A 22,535-nucleotide genomic window follows, 5' to 3' on the forward strand; every position below is an offset into this window, starting at 1 on the left:
CATCGCGCATCGGTAAGTCCCACAAGAGTCGACGTCCCCTCTCCGCCCCCCTCCCGTACTACCGTCATCCCTCCTCCTCCTCCTCCTCCTCCTCCTCCTCCCCCTCCTCACGCCGAGGCGACAGCCCGTGTGGCTCACCTGTGCCGTGTGGATGGGGCCCTACACTTCTCCGGTGATGCCCGCGCGCGTAGAACCAGCCAAGACGAACGAACCAACGTATTTCGTATAGTGTCTAATCGTAAAGCCTGACTGAACATAGTGTTGTCCGATTTTCACGCGGTATTAAGGCGATCGTGTTCCGACGGTAATCGGGGGACGCGATTGTTTCGTGATATATAAGCATACACACACACGCGCGAACGCGTACATATGTATGTATATATACGTATACAGACGATTGAGACGCGTCGGAAATTGTGATATCGCGGGTAAAGCTGGTTTCGGACAATTTTAAACCACCACCCCCCAACCCTCCACCTCCTCCCCCACCCCCCACCCGCCCCTCAACCCCCCGCTTATCCCTTCCATTCCGCTGCAGTTACCCTTCTTCTTCGTTACTCCTTCTGGGTGCATTTTTTTTTTTTTTCTTGAATTTCCTCTCTCTCTCTCTCTCTCTCTCTCTCTCTCTCTCTCGCTCTGTCTCTTGTTGAGAAGATAACCCAGGCAGTGGGGGCGGAGCTGGGGACCGAGAGTCCAGGTGGACACCCTCAATACCAAGATCAGGAAAGTCATTCACCCACCGCTCGTCGGATCGGAGAACATCCGCTGGTATTGATGCTTCATCTCCAAGCGTCCGTCCTCGTCGATATTGTAAATCGTTTGTGAAAATCGTGGTAACAACACACGCGCAGTGGCCAAGGGATTATAAAATCAACGCTGATAATTGTGGATGTTGTGTGCGAAATTGGACTACAGATAACGTTTGATTTTATTGTTGTTTTTTTTTTTTTCAAATTGTTTTATCCATTTATTTATTTCAACGTACTGTTTTTGGTTCTTTCTCGTTTTTTCACTTTGGCGAGTTCTTTTTTTTTTTTTTTCTTTATTTTCCGTAACACGTGTTGTATAACAGTGCAGAGATTTTAACTCCGGTCACGTTGTTTTGCCGAGTTTTGTGCAGACTGATATTGTAACTATACATCGATGGTGTTAAAAGACTCGAGTTCGTCATTTTGACAACGTCGTGAATACACTTGGTGCTGATTTTAATGGACACATTTGCTCATCGTTCTTGGATTTCCTCATCGGTAGCCGTCGCTCATCGGCAACGCTTCTAACAAACTACACAGTGCTATCCGACGTTGAGCCTCTTCCTGTACGCCGTTAGATTGTGTTTAAAACGGAGTTTTCTTTTTTTTTCTTCTTCTTTTGCAAATCGTATGACTGACAGTGATAATATGGATTACGGATCGTGAAATTTTTCCACGTGGTTTGTCTCCGGGAAATATCCGAGGAAACTGACTCAACTTGTACGAGAGATCCGCCAAAGGTGAGTCATGAAACGATCATATTACGCACCGAGAAATAAAATACAATTTTTTTTTCAAATTCTAGACTATAAAATCGAGGTAATTGTGTGATAAAAATGTCGGCGTTAATCCATTTTGACAAGTAATTGATGTCGCTACTTTGCTAAACAATATCACAAACTTTGAAATCGATCGCTTGAAAAAAATCACTCATGCGAAAATAGATTCAGAGTAGCTCGGAAATTCGTTTTAGTTTAGTCATTCTGAGCACTTGGCAAATTAGAAATTGAATTGGACGGATCAAGAATTTTCAGTGAAGTGACTCGGTTGTGGTGAGACTGCAAGTATAAGATCGTTAGACTGACTGAAATTACTGTACGAATCCAACTCGTCGGAAACGAGGAACAGCGGTTTTTTAACAAAAGAATTTCTCTTTTTTATGCAGGCATATTTCAATGTTAATTGATAAGTTTGAAACAGTAAAACAAACGGTGGACTTTTCGGGATTATCTGGGTCGAAAGTGAGCTGATTTTTATCTGTCAGATATCACGATTTTGGTTTCATTTCCGAAGCATCGCAATGATTTTCGTTCATTGAATGAATAAATTTTGTAATCTTGACGAAAACTTATTTAGTTGCTGGAAAATCGCGGTTCATCAATTTTTACATAACTATCACGAATCTTGTTCGATGACCAATTGACCAGAACGAGTTTCATCAATCCTGAACCTTGATTATTCCAAATCACTGCAGAAGCCGATCGTTATTATACACTTAAAACAAAAAGATTTCTTCATAGAAAGTAATTACACCGTGACTAATAATCTACATTTTCCCGCTGTGACTCGAACTCGGGACTCAAACTGAACGTATTTCAGTTGAACTGATGTAGGATTTTTCATCGTCTCATTTTTTCATTTTTATTTCGCAACTGACGGCCATAATCTGGAATTCATTCGAGTTTTCGATTGCGCTGTGAGTGATTAGGCGATGGAATTTGCGGGACTAATCTGCTCCCATATAATAGACCAAAACGGCATCGGTACGCTTTACTACAACTTTTTACAATTGTCCAAAATAATGCTCGTTTACTGCCACCCCTTGTAACGCTCGGCTGCCGTTGGAAAAAAAAAAAAAAAAAAAGGAAAAACATGACCTGGGACTTATTTCGAGTCTTACGGGCGCCTCCGGGGTCCGTGTTATGGGTATTAAACCTATGCCTATCTATAAAACGAATGGCACGATTTAGCCAGCGTTTTACTGTTCAGTTCAAAGCCGGTGCAGTTGCGGCCGATCGTTTTTTTCTTGCCAAACCGGGAGCTCCCGATCGCCAACCTTTTTTTTTACCGCAATAAAACTTCACTACGTGTTTCCCTTTTTCATTCGCCAGTTTACACCTCCTCGAAAATATTGAAATATCGCTACAGTCGGTTTTCTTTGTACGCTTTTACGAGTTTTTCAACTTCGAATGCTCAGTTTTTTAGTATAATTCGTAGTTCCAACGGTAAGGCTGATGAGTAAAGTGATCGTGGAGGTAAAATCGGTTGCGTGGAATCGTTGAATCACCGAAAAGAAGTAATCGGAACTTTCTTAAATCCTGATACCGAGTGTGCGGGCATGCAGATCACAAGCGATCCGCGCTCTGTTGCCGATCTCACCGATAAAAATTCGAAAAATTCAGATATCGTTCGATTTTTAATGCATGGCATGGTTTTCATATTCCGAAGGAAGTCATCGTAGCGATAAAATCGGTTGTGAAATCGGTTGAGTGGACTCGTCGAATCACCGAGAACATTACTTACGAGTTTTTAAACTCCTAATTCCAGTATCTGTACGTGCAGATCACAAGAGATCGGTTGTCGATCTTATTAATGAAAATTTGAGAACATTAAATATCGTGCTATTTTAAAGTAGGTATAGTTTTCACACTTCGCACGGTAGAGCCGGTGAAAGAAGTGATGGTGGAGGGTAAATCGGTTGCGGAATCGGTTGCGTGGAATCGTTGAATCGCTGAGAAGAATTACTTGGGAGTTTTCATTCACTTAATTCCAATATCCGTACATACGGATTACAAGAAATCGGTAATCTGTTACCGATCTCGCCGATAAAAATTTGAGATTATCCGATCACATTCGATTTTCAAGTGTGGTTTTTCTACTCGGAGAATAGAGCTGGCGAAGAAAGTGATCGTGGAGGTAAAATCGGTTTCGGAATCGTTGAATCGGCGAGAAAAATTAAGGGGATACGATCGAAGTCCCAGCTGCGATTCGTTTGCGCATTACCGACGCGATTAGATACCAGCTGCGCTATAACGTGACGAAGGATTTTGCGGTGCGCAGTTTCAACGAAGCTCTGTGCGCGGCGCAAAAGCTCAGCGTCGCGGTGTCGGACGGAATTATTACCGCAGGTACGATATTGAATGAATAGAGGAAATTATTGCTGCAGGTTATAATTTCCCAGTGCCTGTATACTCTGCTCTCCAGATATCCGATAATCAAGATCACAGATCGTGCCGCAAAAGGCCTTGTCGTAAGTTGCGAGATCCTGCGCAAAGCCGTGAGAATTATAACGCGCGCGCGCTCGAAATGTGATCGTTCTTGCTACTCGACCGCTGCTGCTGCTGGTTACTGCAGCAAATGCGCCTCTCCATTCAGCGATTATTTGAAATCGCGGTTTGATTGGCTGGGATTGAAATTAAAACACTGAGGAAAATTTCGTTCCGTCTCGGTCAAGTATTACGAATGATTCGTATGGTGAACCCTGACTCGCGATCGGATCGAAAAAAAACAATTATTTATCAACGCCAAGCACTAAGGCTCGCATGCTTTGTCTATAATAATAGATTGTCTTTGGCTTACGGAGAGAATTTAATGATTCTAACTTAAACAATGTTAAAAAAATGGATCCCGAACCATGAGATACTTTTGAACTCTGCATGTCAAACTCACCGGCATTTTCTGTTGCAAAATTGACTCTTCGTCACAGCATGCTAAAAAAATAATTGTTTATTAGAAATCATTCCGGATGAATTGATCGCGAAAATGAAACGTGCTATCGACTTTTCGCAAATGCTCTACGATTTGAGTAAAATATCTTTAACAGGACGTTATAGTTTACGAACCCGTTCGTCAAGTTCACTGTGACTTTTTAGTTTAAATAATACCTCATGGCATCGCTGGCTACCTCTTTATTATTGCACCACTGCACGTTGCAACAGCAGTAAGAAAATGTAACACGGGTGACTGGGCAGTAAAACTAAAACAATTGCATGAATAAAAATGATTTGAATAAAATATTTATACAGCAACAATACAGTTTTCTGACAATAAGTAGAAACACTAATTTTTTATTTCAATTTTTTATACATTAATTGCGAATGCACCAGTTGAACATTTTTATAAATATCTCAAACGCAACGTGATATCTCCTATAGTTTTGAAATGTTTTCGAAATACATTAATTACATAATTCGAGCTTTCAAAATTTTTACGTAGATCTTAAAACGTTCCGGTAAGATGGAAGAAACGCTTCCAATAAGTAATAATAAGAAATTTTGATTACTTTCGAAACGTTTTCGAAATAATATACAGTCGTTATGAAACGAAAAGTATGTCCGAAGTATATCAGGATGATAAATCAGTAGTATCTGAAAAATATCGCGAATTATATACTTGTAACTGTCAACGCAAGATTAATGAAACATCAATAAATACAAACTAATGTATACGTATCGTTTAAAAAAAAATATTCAAAAGAAATGGGTAATCAAAATGGCAGAAACATTAACGACAAGTTTACGAAATAATTAAGCTTCACCCCAATTTCAGACTGAAATATTAGTGAAAAAAAAAAAAAAAAAAAAAAAAAACTGGGATGTAATCGCGGGCTTCGCGATATAGGTATACAAAAATAAATAAACACCATACAGGATACTTTTCACTGATTTCCGGCAAGAGAAAAATGTACAATAATGAGAATAAAAATGTCAATGCAGTGTAACGATAAAAAGAACAAGTAGAGTGGTGTTCCACATATACCCGTACTGGAACCGACTTTCATAGATGACGGACTGTCGCTAAACGAAAAAGTAAATTCGGTCTAATGGAAAAGGCATATCCGTCTCGGTGTTTGATTAACCCATTGGACAGCTCGAGGCAGCTCTTGCACCGAGTACACAAACGCAGACCGAGTCGACTCGGAGGTTTCGCCTCCTGACCTACACTCCGTTGGGTTCCACATGTCGGTGGGGGGGGCCTCTTCGATTTGTTAACTTTTCTAATTTATACTTATATTCACGGATAGGACGCGCGTGCGTATTAGGGAAGGCTGATCGCCGTTACCACGAAAACAATTATTCACCGAGTCTATACGATACGTGGGTATAAATGTGCGTACATGTCTCCAGACGCACACCAGGTGACTCGTATTAACGGTCGGACGTTATGAAAGAAGCGAAATTCTGTCAACAGTTGTATGTTTCTACATATATACGAGCCGCGAGCATGCCGACATACTCGGAAATTATTTCGAGGGGATTCATTAGCGGCAGTGCAAGTCAATAATTATACCAGTTCTCCTCTTTCGAAATACTCGGTGGCTGGTAAGTTGTGACACTTGTCTACGTGGGATTTTGCATCCTGAAACAAACCGATGCAGGGCTTACGTTTTTCCGTCGAAACTTTCCCCCGTACATCTTGCGCTTTTCACGAAAATCAGGTCTGATTTTAGTTTTACACACTTTTGACCCCATCCTCAACTGCGAGTTGGAGTCAAAAGTCTTTGGACAAGAGTCAACGCCATTGGAATTAAACCGCGAAGCTCGGTATTCTTCGGGGTTCAATATTTCGAATAAAGGCAAATGAAAAATTCGTCATTTTTGAAAACTGTGTTGAAATAGAATTTTTACCCAATTACGACGTAGTATGAAAATGTTGGTACAAGATATTCGTTCACGGTGACGGTAAATTGCAAGTTTTTGTTCGATTTTCAGAGTGTTTATACATGTACTGAGAATATTGTCACAATTCAATTTTTAATATTTGTCAAAAAAAAAAAAACAATAAAAAAAACATAAAAACAGACTCAACAGAATGTCACTGTTTGAAAATACAAGATGATATCTTGTCAGGTTTTTGGTGTAGACGTAATCATATCAAGTTTCGTAAGATCAAGAAAAATTGATAACATTCGTTCACGAAATTTAACTCAATGAAGAAATTTTTTCTTTCATACCGTTCAATTTCAAGAAAACAGTTCTTTTTGATAGCTGAAAGAAAAGCTACAATACCGTCGTTTATAAAACGCGTATTTTCCAAATTCGGAACTGATTTTGTATGAAGTTCTTATCAACCGATATGATTCTGAAAGTGATCGGTGTGAAGAAAAGTTTTATTAGAGAAAAAAAACCTTATCCAACGGTCCTAAATCTAAATGACGAAATCGCTTTCAGCTTTTTTATCGTATTAGAAAATGCGTACAACGCATCAGCGATCAATCTTTCCCCAAGTTTAGTTCTTGCTTTCCTTCTCGCGTTCTCGCCATATTTTGGTTTTTGCAACTCGATCATCGTTGTAACAGGTATATAATAATAACAGATATGCAGATATCGCCGTCACGCTGCGGTCGATTCCGTACCGATCGCCAAAAACCGCACGCGCTAAGATTTCCGGTAAAGCCGCACGGATATCACTTAGCCACAAAGTAGAATCGGCGGCTCGTGATTTAATCTATACGAGAAAGTCGAACGTTTAGAGAATCTCGCCCGCGGAAGAAGAGTAAATATCTAAGGGAAAAAAGTTTGAGCACAATATAATAAATAACCGGGAAAATGAATTAAACCAAATAAAAGAACGCGCGTAATGATATACAAAAGCGAGGACCGTGTGACCGCATCGATTATCCATCGCGGCTACAGCAAACCGCTGAAACTGCCGCATTAGCGATTCGATCGATCGATCGATCGATCGATAGATAGATAGATTGATCGATCGGATTAAATTTCACTTTACAACTTTTCGCAATTGTCACACTCGCTGAGCAATTTCGACTTGAACTGAAGGTAAATAAGGGGAAAAACCGAAGCTCTGAATAAAAAAAGTAAAATAAAAATAACAATCGGCGATAAAAAAAACATCGGTGAAAAACCGACAACGCGGTCGATGTGGCAATTTAGGTTGTGGCTAAATTGAGGCGGTTCACGGATCGAGTAACTTCTGCAGAAGTCATGAGACCATTGTGTGTATAATGTTTATATACAATACAGACACGCAAAAGCTGACAGAATCGAAGGAGTCACGATAAGGTAAAAATAATAAGAAAAAAAAAAAAAAGAAGAAGAAGAAACAATCGCTGACAAAACAACGAATACACCTTAATTTAATTAACACGTTGCATTTTAAATTGAGTGACTTGTGTACGTATAAAAATAGCGCGGTCTGTGTAAAATTCGGTTAAATTGGCGTATCCTAAACGATTGCTGCACATTATTGTCACAAATCTGCAATTCTGCGGTATAGAAAACAACCTCAACATCTAATAGCTGCAAAATCAGACCACGGGCGATTCTACAATCGTCTAAACGCAACGGAACGAGTAAAGACAAAGAACCTGGTCGATTTTATTCCGTAATTGGTCAGCCCTTTTATTCACCCACGATCGGTTCCTCTCGATCAATCCATCTGAAATTTTTCAGTGATCCGCACCTACGGCTGTCGTCGTTGATCGTTTCGAGGTGGAAAAAATGCTAGGTGAGAAGTTGCTGCACGGTAATAAAAAGATGACAAACAAAAAAAAAAAAAAAAAAAAAAGAAAGCGGGAAAGAGGAAGAAAAAAAAAATAATGGCTAGTTAGCGAGTCCGAGCATAAGATCGTAATCGCGGATGGACGATATTACGCTGTATAATTTTTGCGTCTGTGAGCTATATTATGTCTGCACGATCGGATGCACTTGTACATCGGCGTAGGTTATACCTACGATATCATCAACCTTGGATCGCGTTAGCTGAAAAGATGCGGAGTGACGTCATCCGAGAACGAGATTCGCGATCGATTGCGTAATTTTTTCGTGTAATAATAACCTACACTCGACGAAACTGACACACGCGGACATCGCTGTAATAACGAGGCGAATCTCCCAGTTTTCGACCATATCCGCATTAATTATCCGTGTACAAGGGTACCGTTGAATCATGCTTACGCGTTATTTGTACATATGAACGATACAGTTAGAGCGAATTCCTAACGACTGCACGTTCCGTTGTCTTTTAAAATTTTCAACGCGCATGCGCCACAATCCAACAACGGCTTTTTCACAGGGCAACCAACCGTCATAAACTTAACCTCAAAATTTTTGACACTTGTCCCTGGCAGTTATGCTCAATACCGAAAACTGTCAAAATTTTGGATATTAGAGACAGTTGGTTGCCCTGACGAACAGCCGCTCCTGGCTTGTGGCGCATGCGCGTTGAACTTCAGCAGATGACGGAACGTGCGGTCGTTAGGAATTCACACTGTATAATACAAATCGCCGCAGATAATAATTTGTCGAAAAAACTAATGCCAATATCCGTTCTTTTCATTTTTTCCAGATGAACCAGCAGTGCAAAGTGTGCGGCGAACCAGCAGCCGGTTTTCATTTCGGCGCCTTCACCTGTGAGGGATGCAAAGTGAGTTTGATTGTCGGCTTCTCATTTTCCAATTCGGGTTTATTCGTTCTTACCAGTCAAGCATTTGTTTCTTTCTTTGCGCGCTGTAATTGAGGAGGAGGATTGAAAAAAGGGCTGTTGCTGCTATTTTGAAAATAATAATAATAATAATAACAACAATTTTTTGAAAATCATGTACGTGCCAAAACTAATGTTTGCTGAAGAAAGAAAAAATATCAACTGTTTGAAGCATGCATTTTTCCTTGCAGCCAAGTTCCTTGAAACTTGGTGTATGTGAGTTCTCCAGGCCGCTGATTTCAAAAATGGGGTCAATAGTGAGAAATTTTCAAAATTCAAAACGGCAGATCTAAGTACATTCCGCATATTGAATCTTGTAATTTTTACGTTAAATTCGTTTCCATTGATCCCGAAAACCCCCGAATGACAAGTTTCAAGCGAATCGGATCAGTTTTCATATTTTCAATCCGCCATATTGGATCCGCTGTTTCGAATCTCGACGTCAGATTCGTTTTTAGCGACCCGAAAAATCCAAGATCACCGAGTTCAACTTTTTTATTCCTCATATAACCTTCCCACGATAACATTTATTCCATAAAAAGAAGCATTTCCGGCACCTTGTTTATTTATAGCGCTAACTGCATTCGCAAATTCATCACGATCTCTCTTAAAACATCAACATCGATATCTGGAAATTGAATCACGCGAAAAACAACGACAGTCACATCTCAAAAATTGAATTTAAATGTTGAATAACCGATTCAAAAAAGGTGCATGTCTCGTATATGTGAGTCGCTGTGCGGCAAGGGGTTAAAAAAATAAATAAAAATGACAATTGCAGGCTTTTTTCGTGGTCCTCATCTTCAATCGAAAACCCCCGTGGTTCTCAGGTCGAAACTACAAGTGTTCCCATTACCGTTGTAACGTACGATATACGCGTGTATAATTCAGTCGGCTCGTCTAAGCTCCAGTGAGTTTCAACCGTTTGAAAGGCGGTTTCCGGCGCTTCGCACTTGTCCGCCACAATTGTTTCCGCCCTAGTTAACGGTTACGTCACTCGCCACGGTATTGTTTCGTTTCGTTTCGTTTCGTTTCGTTATTTTCGTTTTCAGGCCCGCTCTAGCATGTCACCCTCCCACCTCTGAGGTTACTCGCTTTACTAACACGCCAAACGACTACGAACTATTCTATCCCGCGGACGAGGTGCCGATTTTCTTTTTTCTTCACCGGTTCGCAATCGGCGAATCAACTCGAGGGAAGAATAATAGAACGGCAAGAAATAGGACGTCCATTTGTCACCTCTTGTAACAGGCCTGACGGCTGGAACATTATTGTAGAACAATTTTTTTCACAGACAATCTTGACTTGCCGTCGATTTATTAACTCGTAACGAAGATTTTACAAAGATGTTTGTCGGATTTTTTAAGTTCTTAAATAAAAAATCAAAAATGAGACTCGATAATAGATGGTTGTGCGAAAAATTACTTCAAGATTTGTTGGAAATTTTGAGAATAATCAATTCTTCGAAACTTGAAGTGCGACTGCCGTTTTGAAACAAAAGATTTCTGCTAAACCAGTGCTTGCAAATTATTTTTCAAAGTTTCATTGATATCAGTGAAGACGTATTGTTTCGATCTTCACCTGGTCAGAATTTAGGGGATGAAGCACGCTTCTGAATAATCTAAGCAATTTAATACGGCAGGAATGTTCAGAATCATGTCTGATGGTGAAAATAACAATACACGTTTGAAAAATCGAATTAGATGCGATCATCGGGAAATAATAAACACTTTCTTATAAAAACCTGTTTACTTGAGAAAATAAAAAATTCGACGTTTTTGGATATGTAATGTTTTGCTTCAGTTATTCTGACGACTTTTTTGTCTTTTATTATTTTCAATGATTCCTGTTGTTACTTATGCATTCAGGATAAAAAATAAAAAAACGTATCATTGAATCAGCAAATTCAGAATTCATGATCATAATGTATAAAATTTTCTTCAATTTTGGTCACGACAGACGTTTTTCATTCGAAATAATTTGTGTCTTGCGACGTTTCGGCTGGACTTCTGAACCGAAAAGAAACCGTGGTAAATAATTACACACCGGTTTTGAGAAAACACAAGTGACATATTATTTGTGCAAAATGAAATAGCGAATCTGTAAGATCGCAGGAGAATTTTGAAAGCAAAGCGAGCAATCGACAATGCAAAGCGACGAATTATTATCATTGTCGCGAAAGCTTCTCGGAGATGCTGCTGCTGCTGGAGCATTGCAACACGGAGAATTTTAAATTGGCGCAAATATTGACAAGCATGCCTGAGTTCTGCACAGACGTTTGACCTGACTAAACCGAGAAAGTTTACTCAGTCTGCGGGCGAATCGGTGAAACGCGAATTGGCAAAACATCAACAGCAATAGAGGGAAGAAAAAAGCGGCGTTTCGACCGCCTTTTGCCCGCCTTTGTTGGATCGGCATAAATCGTTCAGGCAACCCCGTCAAGCTTTGTTAATTTTTTTTTTCAAAATTACCCCACTGTGAACGATAGTTGAAAATGACTTTTTTTTTCAATCACGTGGAAGAATCGCGGAAATTTCACCGATTTTCCTTGTTCGAAAAATTGAAGAATCGAAATTCAACCTTACCTATACTTATCGTTCCAATAACTTTACGATCTTAATGAAACACAATTGTCATGTAGTAAAATTTGAGAAGGACTTTGAAATTGATAGAATATCGTAATTTGCGAAACGATTCATGAGAGATGTTCAATTGAAATATTACAATTTAAAATGTGTAAAAGGTGGGGCAATTGTTCAACTTAAAACCGGTGTAATTAATCCTGATATTACGTACAAAGAATATAGATTTAAAGTCGGTTTAAAATTGGAATTAAATCAGCGTCTCTGTAACCTGAATGTCGTTTAATTCCGGTGATTGCGCACCGCGTCTGGGTGGAAAAATTGCGCAACTAGATCTGCAACAGAAAATTGAAGAGAGGATGGGAGGACGCGTAACGCTAGGATTTTCTCGGTTGTGTCACTCGCTAAGTACAGACTAACATGCCGAGTTCATATCGCAGTTCCATTGCGTTCCTGCACGGACCGATGCTCGACATTACGTGCCACTTATGCCTTGCCCACCATCGAGAGGCAACGCTTGTAACAATAGCGTCGACGTTGCCTGTTTCGCCGACTCGAGCATCGAGAACACTGGGCCAAGACAGAGGAAGCTCTCGATTTCAGGATAATGGAACCGCGAACGAATCATTTTGCGATCCCGCCAGCCGATGCGGCGTTATACAACGAATTGTTCTTCTGCAACATTCGCTTTCGTGCAGCCACGTGCCGAATATTACCGAAAGCTCGGTCTCAAATCCGTACGATAATTATTCGGTCGCTGAATCGTCGAGGAAAAATGTCGAACCGCTTAAACGTTTTTTAAATCTGATATTTTTTTTTCCCCGTCTTTTTTAGCCGACACACCGGGTTTCTATGAACTAGTAGAATTTCTCAGAAGCACGGTATCTCAAGGAAATCGTCAAGTTTATGAAATTCGTCTCTTGTTAGACGTTAAAAAATTTACATCTCTTAAAATTCAAGTGTGTTAGAAGAAAAAAATCGACAGTTCTTTTCCGCGGTTACGTGCGTTATTGACTATCAACGTTGTATCAATTTTTTGTCAACCACGACGACGGGACGCTGGAAATTTTTTTCTGAATTCAATTTCGAATTCTGTAAATTTTGAGATGATTTTCGCAAAGTTCATTACGGCGATAATGGCATCGGAGACGTGTTATATCGAGATAAAGAATTTGTAAATGAACGATTCAATATTCATCGTTAATTTATTACCCGATCTATCGCAGAATTTGTTTAACCAGATTATTCTGTACTCAAGAACATTATTAGATCATAAATTTTGATAGAATATCGAACAGAAAAACGGCAACTCGTGATACAGAAAATTGACAAGAATCTTATTCGTGTTATCATCGTACGTATCTAGATTTTTTGATCGATAAATCTTACGATACAGCAATGAAGAAAGAATAGAAGAAAATAAAAAAAGAATAACAATTAGCAATCTTTTATAGAACAACCTCGAAGGTAATGAGGCCAAACGTTTTGGAATTTAGTGAGATGGTGTTGTTCGTTGTGCTGATACGTTCTGCAGGCAGAGATTGCGCAATTTTGATACTCTTTAAGAAGCCAGGATTTGGTAAGAGATGTAGAAAACGATAGGAACCGTAGCGGCAGAGGTGAATTGAATGAGAGGAAATATCGTATTTTTTTGGTAATTGCTGTTCGTTCACAGCAGCGCGATATCTTGTACAGACGTAGGAATCTTTACGGATGCGCGATTTCGCAGATAAGAATCTATATCACATTTGTTGAAAATTTCAAGTAGGCAGGCATAATTTCCATCGTCGAGTGCCTGATGTCGAGGCTCGAAATGATTCACGCAAGTTGCGAAAAACGCTGCTCGGTATTCGGTTGATACTTCGTGTACGGGAGGGCGCTGAAAATCGCGTCGACTTTTTCGGCCTGGCGAAAAATCGACCGTTTCCGGTCGTGTTTAATTACACTCACTCTGCGACGCGTGGCCGAAAACTTGTTCCAGAAAAGAATTTATGGCGAAATTCCGCGCGTTCACCGCAGATCGTTGTGCCGGATGAATTTCGTGCACCTACATAACGCTTATTGCAAATCATCCGCCCTGAAATTTTCTCCATTCTTTGAAAACACGCGCGGCCGGCAAACTTGGAAACATGTGTGTTCAAAGAGTTGCGAGAAAGTTGAGCATGCGATAGTCTACGCATACGTGTACCTACACTTTCGTACCAGTTCAGCACTGGATTGGTCGGACAGATTAACGAACAGACACGCGAATTCACACGGCCAGACTAGTCGCGACCTTCAGCTTTGTCGAGACACTCTAATTAACACGGTTTAATTAATACACTCGCAAAATGGGAGTACAAAGTGCACCTCAGACCATCGGACGTACACAGTCAACAGTCACGTACAATATGATTGTTATGGTGATGACGATGATGATGATGATGATGATGATGATGATGAGATCGTACAACCACCTAACGTAACCCAGAAACTTTGCAGAGTGTTACAACGTCGCGTCCTGCTTCGTCTTCTGCACTGTAATCTCACTTTCATTGTTTCATTCATCCATTAAAGTGGAGCTTCCGACTCCCTGGATTATGCATAACTCTCTACATCTTAGTTGGATGTACAACATGCATAAAATCCGAACGTTACTTATGTTCGGTAATTATATTGTAAAACGCGCAAATATAGGTACGGACAACGTTTAACGCTCTGCACAGGTAAAGAGCAACCGGTAAAATGTGTCGATTCTTCTACGTACCATAAGACGGACACCTCGACTTCTCCCGTGTGTCTTTATTTAGAGAGTAAAACTACGCGCATGATACCGCAGCGGCAAGTATTCTATAAACGTGAAAGTCGCGATATCGAATACGAAGGTTCAAAATTTATACAAGTACTTGTAATACTCGGGATTGGAGAGCAGAGTGCAGTCCTAACCTAGAAAATTTTCAAATTCTTAACCATGAATTCAATCGACTCACCAAAATATGACATTATCTGATCTCGATGAAAAGTTTTGGCCTCAATATTCAAAAACGTATATGAAAAGTATGCTGCGATAAAATTTTGGCAACGCATGAAGTTAAAACTCGATAACGTTAACGAATAACGATGTATCTTTGTAAAAAAAAAGTATGATACCAGAATTCTTGGGTTTTCTGAAACGCATTTTTGAGAAACTTGACACCTTCGAAGTGATTGTGAATTTGTTCTTTACGCTCAGCGTTGATGTAACCTGATTAACAATTAAGTCCTAACTCTCACTCTTAACGTGACATCGTAGTTTCAGTTTCGATTATCTGTTTCAGTCTTTCTTCGGGAGGTCGTACAACAATCTGAGCAGCATATCGGAGTGTAAGAACGGCGGCGAATGCGTGATAAACAAGAAGAACAGAACAGCGTGCAAAGCATGTCGTCTGCGGAAGTGTCTTCTGGTGGGAATGTCGAAGTCAGGTTCGCGTTACGGTCGCCGATCGAACTGGTTCAAGATCCACTGCCTACTCCAGGAGCAGCAGCAGCAGCAGCAGCAGCAACAGCAGCAACACCAGCACCAACAACACCAGCAGCACCAACAGCACCAGCAACAACAACATCACCATCAGCAGCAGCAGTCCCAGAGCCAAAGGAGTCCCTCCATGAGCGGGAACATGTCCCAACGAAAAGAGGAAATGCTGATGCTGGGTCTGGACGATTACAAAAACTCGACGTCGCCGAGCATCAGCTCTCCCGAATCCCACAACAGCGACAGCTCGGTCGAAGTCTCGGAAAGACGGGCCCTTAGCCACCCAGGATTCCGACCCTTGCACTCCCACCACGGTACCGATCTCTCGGCCTTCAGCAAGGAGATGCTGGGACTTCCCTTGGGCTTTCCTCTGGGCGGTATGCCACTGATACCCCCGGGCTTCCTGCCGCCCCACGGCCTTTCCCTCTTCCCACCTTACCACCTCTACGGGACCCCCCAAGGAACCCCTTACCCCCTGCTTCCGGGTCACTGTCCCGGGGTGCTCCAGCACTCGACGCTCCTTGGAGTACACGGCGACGCTCCTCAGGAAAAGCTCGAGCTTACTGGAAACAACAACAACAACAACAGTCGGTACGCCCAGAACCACAACAGCGTTAGCGCCGCTTCACCCGTCGGCAACACCGTCGAGACTTATTCGAAACGTTTTTACCTGGAGGCGGTGCTCAAGAGCCAGAGGACGACGCCACCGCCGCAATCACCAACGTCAAGCAAAACCAACTCCGACAACGAGACTGCCTCACCGCTCAGCAGTCCGAGACTTCGTCGGACCAGCGCCACTCCCCCGCCTCAGGACAACCCCATGGATCTTTCGATGAAGAATTTGTCCACTGTCGACGGGGAACGACCCGAAAGCTCGCAAAGCTCGCACAACGAGTCTGAGAAAAACGGCGACGTGGACGATGTCAGCGAGGCTGATTGCTCACCTCCCAAGAGAAGACCGGCTCCCATTGACCTCACTTGCGCAAAGGCGTAGGAGGAATGAGGTGAGTCGGTTTATGGTCTGCCGATAAAAGAAAAACGGCTTTTCGGACCTCTGGTTGTCACGATAATCAATCAATTTATTAAGAACAATTGGAGAACGCGATCAGTTTGACATCACGCGTAAACATTTCCGCCTTTGAAAAGACACTTTGAAAAGTCTTGAGAAGCTCTTCACGTCCAACTGTTTCGTCGAAATACTAGCTGATTTGAAGAAGGATCGTTCCTCGGAATAAATTCAATATCTCGCAAATTCAGGCTCAATGTGAAACCACGTTTTCCACGACTTTAAACAGAGAAGTTGCGATGTTCTCGATATATTTCCGAGTGAACGTCGGCAGCCCCTTGCATTAGGTACCAGCGACGATGTCGTCGTTCTTCCTGAACTCTTTCTTCGCACATTATATTACAGTGACACGGTGCTGCGAACTAGGAAGGAACGCAACGTGCCGTTCGCAGCTGGTGAAACTCTTATAGCAATCAATTAAATTGAATCGGACAATAATTATCCTACCGCGTTATCTTCCCGTAGTGTGTATATATATATATATATACATATGTATGTTATACCCGGAGCTTGTGTGCATGTATATTATATATACATATGGATGTATGTGTAAAGTATATAAGACAACTTGCCGAACATAGTTTCGCTTTTAGCAAGAATATACATCGGCGAGTTAAAAAATCTATTCCCAAGGTTTCCCGCGACTCGCTCTGAAGTCAACCGCAAGTGAATTCGCCTATTATAGAGTGAGAAATAGAGGAAGAGAGATATGCAACCCACGTAATATAATAATTACCGCTGCAATAGGATAAAAATAAATTAATTATCATTGCGATACGATCGGGTGATAATATCGTATATACATATATATGTATTTATATATATATATGTGTGTGTGTGTAGAGTGCCGAAGTAAACACTGAAAAGAGAATATTTACCCCATGACATTTGCATGCTAGCCGTCTAGGTACATACAAGTGGTATAATTATACGCAGACTCAGATCTATATAACACGAATTATATACACATAAAACCATGAATGTATATCTATAAATATCAACATAACCACGAAAAATGATCGTTACCATTTCTATGTATGAATAGGTGCGCTATATATTCACATATACGTATACCTATATACACGTATACATGTATAGGCGAGAGTTTTTATTGTTAATTTATAGCGTTTAGTATTTATATATATTAATTGTAAATATATATGTCTACTTATCACGAAGCGCATATACCATATTTTCGGTGCAGCTCTCTAAGTTGTACATAGCATGTATACTAAACCGTTCCCCAATTACCTGTACGTTTATAAATATGTACACGGATCTTTTTTTTATTTTTCATTATAAATCCATCTACCTGCGGATTCTCGGATTTTTTAAATTAATTGCCACGAACGCTGATCGACACAGCTGATCAAATAATAGGCCAGTATTCTCAACGATTAGATCTCTAACTATACGGATGGATCTGTTGTCGGCTAATTTGAAATTGGAAATGCGCAATCATGTTGACCACAGTGGAACCAATTTCGCAAACCGTTGTAGCGTTTCATATACATATGTATATACATATATATCAATATCAAATCCTTACAGTTTACTACGTTTATCGATATTAGTAAACCTTGATTTTTTTTTTTTTTTTTTTTTTTTTACCGTTTCCCACTTCATCTCCCCTCTCGTCTATTTATCTTTTTTATATCTTTACTGTCAAAAGTCTCAAGCACCAATAAAATAAAAGCATGGCGTATACCTACTATAATATTATACATAGTGTAAATATATAAATGTGTATTATTACTGCGATATGGGACCGAAGCCAGTAGTACTGTAAATAGTTAAGATCATAGAGTTTGTTAACAAAAAATATAAAATATAATATAAACAATAATTGAAACGCAGTGTATTTTGAACCATAAATTTTGTATTCTAAAAAGAAAAAACGCACGCATACACAGAGTTATTCAACTAACCAATTCAATCCGTTACAGCTGTTTGATTCTGCAAAAAAAAATAATGACAAAATCACACGCAACATTTCGTCTTTGCTTATTTGACTGCTGCTTTTTTTCGTACTCATATTTTATCCCCCTATCTCTATTTCTCTTTATTTATTGACTGACGAACGTCAAGTAATTACGACCACTTTTTTAGGATCGAAAATTATCGGTGCAGCTTGTTTTTTTTCCGCATCAAAATGTCGCTGGTAATGAGTCGAAATGGGTTACCATAGGCCGTTATAACAGCGTGGGTAAGTACATAAGAGTCGTATTTGGAAATTGACCTATCCGTTGAATATCGTATTCACCAATTAAGCGGTCAGCTCCTTCGTGCACCCGATAAAACAAAAGTTGTAAATAAATTTAATTGAATTAAAAAAAAATAAACTAAAGTCTTCTCGTCTTTCGAAACTAACTCATGAAGCCTGGGAACTTTACAGTGACGTTAATTTTCTCACCGATATACACGTGTTCCAATATTTAATTACAAATATTGTCTCACCGCAAATATAAAATGAACGATTATTTGGCAATAGAATAAATTTGAAGATATTTTGTGCCAGTGTCAAGGATCAAATACAGATATGTGTATTTGATCTGGGTCACGTAAAACAATTTGAAAAATCTCGATTTTAGAGGTGATAGGATTTTTAAAGTTTCCTCTTTACTCCAGTTGTTCTTCGCATTTTTTTTCTTTCAAACGTCGATTCGCGGAAGGTTGATGATAAAGGAAAGGATACGGTTAAAACTGCGAAGAAAATGCGTGCGTCGATGTTGCTGCGATGGTGCTGATGGTGAAGATTGCGTGCACGCGGAGGTTCGTTGAGCGAAGAAAAAGGTTAAGCGCATAAATAGGCAATATAATAAACCTTTGCATAGATGGTGGCACTAACTCATAATAGCACTACATGAATATTCAACGGTCGACAAGCATAAAGTAGAAATTCTTAGCACACCAATATATGCACGCATGAATATAATATGTGTACAAATCCGCATATCCGCACACACGTGAGCTCAAATGATGCAGTTTAGCATCCGCGCACGAATAATGGCAAAGGTATACATTCTTCTTATTTTTTTGCTTTCTCAATTTTTTTTTACAACCATTCCCGACTTTCGCAGCTTGCAGGTATATCAGCGTGGTCATCGGTTTATTACATATTTCAAAACTTGTGAGAATATTATACGACGTTGACATATGGGTTATAAAAATCTGTTCCATATGTGAAGTAACGACTCACCTACGTGTCAAGGACCTCCTCTTTTATTGAATCTTACGTTTGTCATTTTGAAATTTTTCATCGTTGGGACTGATCTAAACATCTCTTGATCAATTTTACGCAAGAAAGAAAACAAAACGCGAAAACAACGATTGGGCAAACCATTATATCATCTTTCAGCTGACAACAAACAGTATGGCGTCGAGAAAAGGATCAGCTGATCGTTTTAAAAGATGTGTTCTACTATTATCAAGGGGCAAAAGGTATTGAGTAAAAATCAATTGATATAAACTGTAGACTTATATCTTGGACGAAAAAAAGAATATATTCTTTCCACATTATTACAACCCATAAAACTATAATGATGAATTGATTCTGTGTATATAACCTGAAACAATCGTGTGCAAAGTAATTACAAAAGCTTTGTCTGCAACGGTTTTAATCATCTTTTATCATTCCAGTTTTTTACGTAAGGTGAAACAGAGGTAGCCAACTCATCATCTGGTTAAAATTTGGCGTTAATCGTAACATTTTCCTCACAGGTATATAATATTCGATATTCAGCGTAAATGCGCATTATAGACAGTTAATTAACCGTGTAATTATGAGAAGTAGAGCGATATGGATGATTTTTTCCGACAACCAATTCAACCGCAATAACCTATAACACACACCTGATTGATTGCGATGCATGCGGTTAATTACTTTTGGTCAAAATTAATAGAAATCAAAGGATACTACAATATGAGCAGTAACAGTATGGCAAGAGCAGCAGACGCGGCAGTAATAATGAAAATAATTCACGTTAATTGGAGGGTAATTAAGAGAAGACTTCGGGTTCATAAAGCGATCGTCGATCCATATCCAAACCGCGGCATTATATTCGTAAAAAACTAATTTCGCTCTCCAGTGAAGGCGACCTAACTTGTGTACGAGCATAGTACACTCGATGCTGTACGGTCTCTGCAGGCTGGTCATCCGGGCGATGATTAATAAGCTCGTTTTAGGCCCAGTCGATTAGAGAAGGCCGATCCGCCGGCATGCAGCCAAAAAAGACGTAGCGGAGCCCTAACTCGGATCGAGAGTCATCCGTGTCAACAGAACGTTAAGTAGCGCCGCACTTCACCGAAAATTTAATTAAAACTTCAACCGTCTTCGGGCCAATTAATTAAAAACTACAAGACAGCGCTGCTGCAGGTATACACATAATATAATCGGTAAGAAACCATACACCTACCTACCTATCTACCCCGTTTTTACTGTTCCCACGGAACAGATATACGAATTTGTTTCTTTTTATTCTGTATCATTTCGTTTCATTTTTACTGTTTCTTCTTTCGTTTATTTGACTTTCAGTTTTTTCTTACTTAAATACAATTTTTTCCCGATCTATGAGAGATACGAGTAAGTGATTAGCTGGTATACATATTTATATGTATGCCTCCACGTAAGTATATACATATATTTGTACAAAACTATACGCGGGTAGCTTGTCTTTATAGCCTCAATCTTCCGTTGTTATTAGGTATACAGTATATCGGGTTATTTCGTTTACGGAATGTCGCGTGAGCAGTTCATAGTAGGATTTATCCGCCTGAAGTTAAGCAACTCAGGTTACACATCAACGACAACCGCCTGCAATTCGGCAACCGACGGTACATTTTATCGATCGTCATTTGTCTCGTTGAATGACGATTGGCCGACTCTTCGCAATCTCACCAATTGTGGACCTTGAAACAAATGACAATCGGTAAGAATGTACCCTGAATTGCATACAGACAGGCGGATTCACCCCGTGTTAACCTGTCTATGAGATATTTCCACGAAACAACCCGGTATATGCGCACCCACGGTCATAGACAATAAAAATTCAAAATCACTTGCGAGCAATGAGCAGAAAGAGCTGGTCTGGCTTATTCACCTTGCACCCAGCCAACGCATCGTCACGATATTCTCGCATGTAAGGATCGCGCAGCGCGTGTAGTTCAGGTCGGGTATACATCCCGTAGCCTTACATATAAATCCATGGTTTATGTGACCGGGGTTCAGGAGGTTAGAGTGGTTTCAACTTATCGTTCACCTTGCTTTATTAAACACGTTTCTCTTATAGGGACGAATGCTGTTACTACTGAATAATTATCGTGTCGTTGCGTGAGATTATACGAATTATAAGTGGGTTTATTATTCTATAGTATATATTTATTGTTATTTCATTCACTTATGTTTTTTTCTGTTTGAGTTTCCATAGTCCTGCAAGAATGTTGCGCTCTTCGGAGTGAGCTTCGATTTAAACTATTCTTAGTTGTAAATTATCTTACATCCGCATACGTTTAAGCTCGAGTCTTAATTCTTCGCACACCGATTGTATAACCAACATTTGCAGTAAATATAACCCCCGAATTACAGATGTATTCGTCATTTGCGAAACATGTACTGAATTCACACCATTACGAAAAATCAAATTCATCTTGACAAAGAATTGATAACTTGTAATTAATTTGAATCAAGTATCATTACATGTTAGAATTCGGATTTATAATATCGAAGACTACCACTTATTGAAAGAATCATCTTACCTCTAGACAATCGTATTTAATTATGAAGCAAGAGTAATTTTCAATGGAATCCAATACCGCAGAGTGTAAAGTAAAATCACGAAATTAAATAGGAGCATTACAATCTGCGCAAAGTTTCCTGGTCATCGCGATTCAGATTAATTACCTATAACGATTAACTGATCACTGTTTTTAATACCAAATTGGTTAACAAGGCCAAGTCATACAATGTTGAATACCAATAGGCAGACCTGTTTGTATTCATAGCGTAGCCATTTTTTTAGTATTCATTTTTTTGAACAACACGTACACCCGTTCGATTTTAATATTGGGGGAACGAAACTTAATACAAGTCGCCTCCTGATTGAGTTCCGATATATATGGTAGACATCGTTCAATTTGGATAAACCATGAATAATCGTGAATAGCTTTTGACCATTATCAAAATTCGACAATAATGTAGATGAGTTTGC

The 22,535-nt window shown here is 39.9% G+C and overlaps 1 protein-coding gene across 1 annotated transcript; it reads left to right on the forward strand.

Moving 5' to 3' along the window:
- The first annotated feature begins 993 nt into the window (after positions 1-993).
- LOC107220231 (knirps-related protein-like) lies at positions 994-18,175 on the forward strand. The gene is made up of 3 exons (XM_015658734.2): positions 994-1,489; positions 9,057-9,134; positions 15,070-18,175. Exons 2-3 carry the CDS (start codon positions 9,057-9,059, stop codon positions 16,255-16,257), a joined length of 1,266 nt encoding a protein of 421 aa, XP_015514220.2. The 5' UTR covers positions 994-1,489; the 3' UTR covers positions 16,258-18,175.
- Positions 18,176-22,535: the final 4,360 nt, after the last annotated feature.

This window comes from Neodiprion lecontei, chromosome 3 (genome assembly GCF_021901455.1).
Source record: "Neodiprion lecontei isolate iyNeoLeco1 chromosome 3, iyNeoLeco1.1, whole genome shotgun sequence".
NCBI lineage: Eukaryota > Metazoa > Arthropoda > Insecta > Hymenoptera > Diprionidae > Neodiprion > Neodiprion lecontei.